At 34.6% G+C, this 8364-nt stretch overlaps 2 protein-coding genes across 2 annotated transcripts; one reads left to right on the top strand and one right to left on the bottom strand.

Moving 5' to 3' along the window:
- The first annotated feature begins 1528 nt into the window (after nucleotides 1-1528).
- LOC111906149 (uncharacterized) lies at nucleotides 1529-5779 on the top strand. The gene is made up of 5 exons (XM_052771472.1): nucleotides 1529-2217; nucleotides 2629-2732; nucleotides 2865-3041; nucleotides 3879-5470; nucleotides 5547-5779. The coding sequence occupies exons 1-5, from the start codon at nucleotides 2006-2008 to the stop codon at nucleotides 5679-5681; spliced, it is 2220 nt and encodes a 739-aa protein (XP_052627432.1). The 5' UTR covers nucleotides 1529-2005; the 3' UTR covers nucleotides 5682-5779.
- Nucleotides 5780-5938: 159 nt separating this feature from the next.
- Nucleotides 5939-8145, bottom strand: LOC111906160 (2-oxoglutarate-dependent dioxygenase 19). The gene is made up of 4 exons (XM_023901891.3): nucleotides 7958-8145; nucleotides 7404-7642; nucleotides 6808-7135; nucleotides 5939-6281 (listed from the first exon to the last, which is right to left on the bottom strand). The coding sequence occupies exons 1-4, from the start codon at nucleotides 8105-8107 to the stop codon at nucleotides 6033-6035; spliced, it is 966 nt and encodes a 321-aa protein (XP_023757659.1). The 5' UTR covers nucleotides 8108-8145; the 3' UTR covers nucleotides 5939-6032.
- Between the last annotated feature and the right edge of the window lie 219 nt (nucleotides 8146-8364).

The following is an 8364-nucleotide window of genomic DNA, read 5'->3' on the forward strand; positions in this document are numbered from 1 at the left end:
TTTATAAGAAATATACGTATTAACGATTTATTAATCTAACAACAAAAAATTTTATCTGATGATTTTTGGAACGGTACAAAAAATGATACACTTAAGTTTAATAAAAGTAAAAAATGAAAAAAATTAGATAATGTGATTAAAAATTATGTAATTAACACAAAAATATATGTTTATAAACTTTGTCTACCGGCCTTTTGAGACTGGTTTAAGACCGATCTTGCCTCGTAGCCCGAACGATCGAGTCGTTTTTGGAAGCAGTCTTGGAATGGTCATTTTTTTTTCCGTATCAGTCACAGATAGTCTTAAACCGTTCTTTTTCGATTCAATCTCATTAGTTCAATCTCATTTTTCTTTCGGATCCGGTCCAAAACAGGTGGAAGCACTATCGGTTCGGTTTTTTTGGGAGGGAGAAGCTTGATCTATTTATTTGTTTTTTGGCGGTCTTCGTCAACAAGCTCCAGTACTCTGTGGCTTTGTGCTAGGGGTGAGCATGGTGCGGTTCGGTGCGGTTTTTGGTTAAAACCGAACCGAAAACCGCAACTTCGGTTTTTTGAAATTTAGAAACCGCACCGTTCGGTTTTATGCGGTTCGGTTTTTACGGTTTTTTATTACGGTTTTTTGCGGTTCGGTTTTTTTGCGTTTTTTTTTTGTTTTTTTTTGTTTTTTTTGTTTTTTTGTTTTTTTTTTGTTTTTTTTTTTTTCCGTTTTGTCATTTTACTAAAACTCAAGTAACTCAGCGAGTTACTTTGACTCAGATGAAAAGTGCTAATTTTTTATTAGATATAAACCGATACCACCACCTCTTGGTTCGAAATCAAATTACATAACCACTCATTCAACATGTTTCTAATGCTTCAATATAATACGAATTTAATATAATATTTGTTTACAAGTACATAGGATAATATCAATTAATATATTCTTAAAAATATACTATATCACTAGTATTATTCATATTTAAATATTAAAAAAAATGTCATAAACATTATTTGTTATTGTAAATACCACTAAATGTATGCTTAAAAATATAAAGTTATCCTCCGATAGATAAGATAGATATTTACATTTATAGAAATTTTAATTGTCATAAGTTCTTGGTTATTATAAATATCAACACTTAATATATATATATATATATATATATATATATATATATATATATATATATATATATATATATATATATATATATATATATATATATATATATATATATATATAGTGCGGTTCGGTTTTTTGCGGTTTTTGCGAGACTAGAAACCGCACCGCACCGACTATTTTCGGTTTTTGCAAAACTAAAAAACGCACCATCGGTTTTCATTTCGGTTTCGGTTTTTCGGTTTCGGTTTATGTGGTTTGTTCGGTTTTTTTGGTTTGCAATTCGGTTTTTGCTCACCCTTACTTTGTGCAATTCTAAATATTTCTCTAGGAATATCCCTATTAATAAAATCAAATAGAACGTAATAAAAAAGGTAACATGATGTCATGATCCATAAGAAAAGTTAATAAGGCCGAGTTCCAATCCTCTTAACATTTTTAATTATGGCATCGGAGCGTATCAAGAGTTGTAAAATGATTAGAATATCCGAATCATTCCGCGAGGCTCCATCTCACCACTTTCATCTTCTCGGATGTTCTTGCAGTCAATATCAAAATTAAGAATTTTATGATTTTCTTCGTGAAAATCCGTCATCATTTTGTGTATAACTCTGTCTTCTTGAATTTTCATCTCACATTTACAACATCTTTTTATTATTCATCGCGCAATCCTCACAAACCCTAACAATCGACAACGTTTACCTAAGTCTTTCTTTCTGAATTCTGGAGTTCGAAAAAAATCTCTTTTTCAATTCACATATCCCATGATTTATTCATCATTAGAAAGTTTCCTTTGGTGATCGTATATAACGGTTATATGGTGTTCCAATCTGTCAAACATTGTGATATAGTTTATCCAATTGCGATTTCGAGGGTTTTGTGAATTTTTTTGGGGGCATATTAAATTATGTCACCTGCGGCTCCAATCGAGCCGACGAAGAAGACATTGCCGGAATCGTCGTCGTCGGGAGACTTATCACCGGAGAGAACCGGTTTGGAGAATCATCGCCGTTTTGGAGACCTAAGAGGGGTTCAATGGCGTATAGATTTGGGGATTTTACCTCCTTCTTCCTCTTCCGTTGATGAGTTTCGTCGTGTAATCGCCAATTCCCGTAGAAGGTATCTGTCCTCTCCATACCTCTATATAGACATTTAAGGTGTTGAATCGCATGTTTAATTGATGATTCACGTGTTAATTTTTCCAACTGAGGCTTCTGGTTTATATGAACATCTGATCAAATATAGCATCTTTGCTGTTATTCCTGATATTTTATCACGTCCAACATACATCTGGCTTTAACTTGTTAAACTCTACTGTTATTTCATGATTTCTGTAAGGCGTGCTTTTTATTCTTGTAGGATTTTACTGTTTGATAGGGTTTAAGGCAATCTTGTATTACCTTCATATTGTTAAGCTTGAAGTTCTTTTACATCTCCCACATCTTTCTCTGTTTCAAAGATTTCTAGAACTAACATGGGATCTATATTTGCATCTGAGAAGAAGTTAAATGTTGTATTTCCATTTTCCAGATATGCAGCTTTAAGGAGGAGGCTTCTTATCAATCCTCATATTTCCAAAGATGAAAGCAATTTTCGTGATCATGTTATGGACAATCCTCTTTCACAAAACCCTGGTACATTTATTACCTTTTACATAGCATTGATATTGTTTTGAGGTGACATGATTCTATTTTTACATTTACAAAGAATGCATACCATGAAATCTTTGATTGTTTCATGTCAATAGCTCAATGATATTAATGCAGATAGCATGTGGGGTCGCTTTTTTCATAAAGCTGAATTAGAGAAAATGGTTGACCAGGATTTATCAAGGTTGTATCCTGAACATGGTAGCTACTTTCAGACACCTGGTTGCCAAGGTGTATTGAGAAGGATTTTGTTGCTTTGGTGTATTAGACATCCAAACTATGGCTACAGACAAGGTAATATACTAATATACTGTTTTATAATGCTTAAATTCATATTACACTTCAACGACATAAATTTAAAAATGTCAAAGTTAGTTTTCCACTATTTTAAGTCTCTTTGTTGTTTTGTAAACAATGCTACAAAAAGGCAAAAACACACAAAGTTCTTGTTTCAAGGTCTGGTGTTTTGTGTTTATGTATTCTTTTTTAAGCATATAACAAAAAAAAAAGCCATTGCCTTTTTTGCCATTTACTTGAAAAAGCCACATTAACTTTTTTCTTTTTGCATGGAAGCCTTTTTCATTTTCATTTTTTTTTTCAAAAGAGCCACCGGTTAGTGCTGATGTGGCATTTTCCAAACACAAATTACCTTTAAAACCATTACTTTTTAATGCCACATCACAATATTTCCCCAAAAGGGGCATCAAATTCAGATAAATGGCTAAAAAACAATGACTTTTTTTGTAAATATGCCTTCTTTGTGGTGTTTAAAGCCTATGTTTAGCGCGTCACAGCTAGCTGATATGCTAGCTTATTTTCGAGCTTTTTTAAGTTGTCAAGCCAAAAAGTAACTTAAAAGCTAGCTTTTCAGGAACTTTTTAATTTTTTTTTCCAAATATACCCTTAATTAATTATAAACATCATATTTTTCTAAATGACCTTTTATGTCAATTTTATATCTTTCAGCTAGTTTTTACCAAATGTCATTTTTTATCAGTTAGCTTATAAGCTAGCAGCTAGCTCTTCAGCTAACAGGTAGCTTTTCAGCTAGTACGCTAAACATAACCTAAATACATACTACACTTGAATACCATAATTTTATAGAGACTAAAATTTTTTTTTTTTTTTAAGGAATGCATGAACTTCTTGCTCCATTATTATACGTCCTTCAAGCCGATTTATCGCGTCTTTCACAAGTCCGAAAACAATACCAAGATTACTTCACTGACAATTTCGACGGCTTATCATTCACCGAATCCGATTTCGAAAAAACCGATGACATCACAACCCAAAACAACCAATCAAAACTCAACAACTTCCATTCCCTCGACCCCAAAATCCAAACAATCATCTCATTTAGCGACGCATACGGAGCCGAGGGCGAATTAGGAATTATCCTCTCCGAAAAATTCATCGAACACGACGCCTACTCTATCTTCGACGCTTTAATGAACGGTGACAAAGGCGCAGTTGCCATGGCAAACTTTTTTTCCCATTCTCAGACAGGAATACCCCCCGTGATTGAAGCCTCATCGCAATTATACCATTTGTTATCAATCGTTGATTTGTCTCTATACACTCATTTAGTCGAGCTAGGAGTTGAACCGCAGTACTTCGCGCTTCGATGGCTACGTGTTCTTTTCGGACGCGAGTTTGCCCTCGAGGACCTTTTGGTCATTTGGGACGAAATTTTCTCCCTCGACAACGCTCGGTTAACTCCCTCGTCGGAATCGGAATCGGAATTGAATTCCGGGGTTTTGAAATCGACACGCGGCGCGTTCATTTCCGCGCTTGCGGTTTCGATGATTCTTTATTTGCGGTCGTCGCTTCTCGCGACGGAAAACGCGACTTCGTGTTTGCAACGACTGTTGAACTTTCCGGAAGATGTTAATGTTGGGAAGCTTGTGAAAAAAGCTAAATCTTTAATGAATGTCGCGATCGATGCGATTAATTCGGTTCATGGAGGTGGGGCCCGGTTTAAGAGGAGTAAGTCGAGGAGTCACAGTCTCCCGTCTGACCCCGGGGCTGCCCCTCCGGGCAGCCCCGGGGTGCCCGAGAGTTATTGGGAGGAGAAATGGAGAGTTTTGTTGAAAGAAGAAGAAGAACAAAAACAAGCGAATTTACATAAACATGTGAGAAACCGGATTAAAGGGTGGTCAGAGAGAGTCAAGATGCGGTTATCAAGAACCGAATCCGCGAGACTTCTTTCCAAAGTGAGTCAAATCAAAACGGGCCCCACTCAGTCACAGCCACAGTTACAGTCGCCTGTTACAGTTACAAAAGCCATGGCTATGGATGAAAGTCATGAAGCCGCCTCGGTTTTTTCCGATGCGGTTTCTCATATTGACATGGAAGTAAGCAGTGTGGCGTCGAATTCTTCGGTTAATGAAGTGGCTTCACCTTTACCGGTTTCGGACCCGCCTGAAGAGATTTTTAATAAGGAGGGGCAAAGTGACAATTCGCCAAAGTTGGGGGAGAATTTTCGGGAAAGAAGAGTTCTTTCGGGAAAGTTTCCGTGGTCATGGATGTTTGCAAGAAATGGGAATGAGGGTTCTTCGTCTACTTCTGAGCCTGTTTTTGAATTTGATCATTCAAAGAATGGAATGGCTATACCATCATCATCATCATCATCATCATCATCATCATCATGTACAACTAGCAAACCGGAAGTTGTTGAACAGAGTTTGAAAAATCTTGCTCGATCCATGATTGAAAATATCGAGGTATTTTACTTGTTTTTGTTTTGTTATTCTCTTTGAATATTGTTACATGTTCTCAAGTTACTTTTGCAATCTTTAGGTGATTGAATCTGTTTTCCAGCAAGAAAAAGACCAAAATGACCCTATAGAGAACTTTGTAGGCAGAGGACAATTTAAAGCCATGGGAGCTCTTAAAGAGCTTCGAAAAATTAGCGACATTTTATCACAAATGTAACATGATATTCTTTGTTTCTATACATAGCAAATGCATATATTGTAATTACCATTTTCGAGAGTCCTTAATAAATGAGTTTCTAAGGTTTCTCATGTAAATGTAAATATACTTGTATCATATTATATGTGAAAATCGATTAATTATATATATATATATATATATATATATATATATATATATATATATATATATATATATATATATATATATATATATATATATATATATATATATATATATATATATATATATATAATGTTGTAATAAAGATCATTTTTTTTTATTGATTTGGGGGATTTATGGATAATAATGTTACAAACAATATAAAAAGGAAACAAACAATTGGAAGTTTTATAAGAGTCGGATTTTGTCGAAGGCGTGCTTTCCTTCCATTGTGAGTTTAGTTTGCAACTTGAGATATTCGCTATATTTCATTGGGAGATAGCGAGGGAGACACGTGTCATGTTCTAGAAGCCTTGATGATGGGCCCACGGTGGTGTCAAGTGATGGACCGTTGGGATTCACTAGTGTGATTCTTGTACGTTTATCCTTGACGATTGTTCGATGCAACTTACTTTTGTATTTCCCATTGCTAAATATCTGTTAAGATGTTTGGATTTTTTTAGTAATCTCAATCTTGTTTTAGAAACAATGTCGTGTTTGTTAGGCTGTGTGCACAACATGAAGATGGTTTTTTACTCATTTAATGTGAATTGGACTAGACTTATGTAATTCGACAAAAACTATATTTTTGTGACATCCATAAAGTTGGACGTTTTGCATAGGATATGAATGTTCTTCTTATCATCACATATAGCCCAAATTGCTTGTCTTTTTCATGATGTGTAACAAATGCAACCTTATGTTGTGTTTGTTATATGTGACTAAATGAGACAAACTTTTTAGGTATATTTTTGATGAAGATAATGAAAAGAGATTTTGATAGTTTGTCATGTTGCACATTTTTTAATGAAAAAAGTTACATGTTTTCTCACATTGACATATGTCATAGTGTCCAATTCATGCCAAACTTGATATAAGAGAGACTTATCTTATCTTGTTTAGTCATGTCTAGTCACTTCTAGTCATGTCTGATGTAATAAATGGTGTTTTAGTTTCAATTTACCTCCATATGATCTGAATTTAGTATTGCGAATGCATTTGGAACATCACTCATACCAATCCATTTCCCGTTTTGAAGAACTTCAAGACCAGGAACACCATTTTCATAGAGTAGAGTCAAGAGCCCATGATCCGTATGTGGCATTAACCCTCGTTTACCATCAAACTCCATGAGAGAGGGATAATAGTTGATTGCTAACAACTGAAACCCCGAGTCTAAATTTAGTTCTTCGTTCATGTACGATGCTTCAAACCCTAGGCTTTCTGAAACCCCTTTCACCAATTCCATTGCAACCATACGTGTCTTTTTGACATAAATCGATGCAAGTTCACTGTGTTACCCACAAATTAATTACAAAGAAATCAAACAATCCTTTTGCATAAGTAGTCAATGGTTCAAATCTTTAAACAATAGTTTATGGTATTGAGATTTAATTTATGATGGCTATCTAGCAGGGAGTTGTGTATCATATCTCCATCTCATTTGATAATCTTTAGGTAATAGTGGTGAACGCCAACTCAAGAGTTACAAGATGAATAATGTTTCTTTTTACGGGAATAAGTCCTGAAAGATGTTCTTGAATCATTAAATATGTATACCTGAAACCAGGTGGTTTGTGAGGACAATTAAAATCAGGATGAACAATGAGCCGAAGATATTCCCTCCACAACAAGTCTTTGTTTTTGTTGTCGGGATTGAAGCCTGTACTACATCTTATCGGATCCAAAACACCATGAGCTTCAAATTCAAGCTTTTCTTCTGTTGTCATATTGAAAAACTCATTCGACGCGTGCATCATTTCTGCAATCAAAATCTCTGGGATCCCATGATTCACCAACTTACAAAGCCCACAAATACAAATCATTAGAGGTTTAAAAATATAAGTGAGTCACATAACCTATCAAAAAATCCAAAATTTTAATCCAAAAATCTGGATATCCAAATTATGGATACAAATTTGGATGGTAAATTTCCAAAATTTCGGATGTTGGGATTATCTGAAAATTTGAAAAATATATTTTTATTTGCTATTTTCTTGTTTTGTAATTACGTGTCATTCATATAAAAAAAAATTTAGATATTCGATTTTAAACATCCCTAAAAATCAACATTAAACCCTAAAAAAAGTAAAGATCTACAATTTGGTGCGTACCATGAAGCATCCCCAATCTTCACAAGCTTTACCAATATCTTGGATGACTTTCGAACGCTCGTGAGCAGTTCCAGACGTGAGTAAGGAGTAGTCGATGACGGGCATCGGATCTTGTGGCTCCAAAGAAGTTGGCGCACCATTGGAAGACATGTATTTGTGATCAAGTGTTACCTTTGTGGTTCTTGTTATGTTATCTTAAATATTGTTTATTGTAATTAAAATAAGATTTGAGACTTCATTTTCTAGCGTGCTTGGTTAGTTTTTGGTTTGTTGCAATGAAGATGTCATTTTATGTACGGTTGACAATGATGTGATCAAGACATGTAGCACTTGTTTATGTAGTTGGTCTTTTGAGGTTGTTTAAGTAGAAAATCATGTAGGGTATTTTACTATTAGTTAGATTAATT

This window comes from Lactuca sativa, chromosome 5, assembly GCF_002870075.4.
Source record: "Lactuca sativa cultivar Salinas chromosome 5, Lsat_Salinas_v11, whole genome shotgun sequence".
In the NCBI taxonomy this organism is placed as follows: domain Eukaryota; kingdom Viridiplantae; phylum Streptophyta; class Magnoliopsida; order Asterales; family Asteraceae; genus Lactuca; species Lactuca sativa.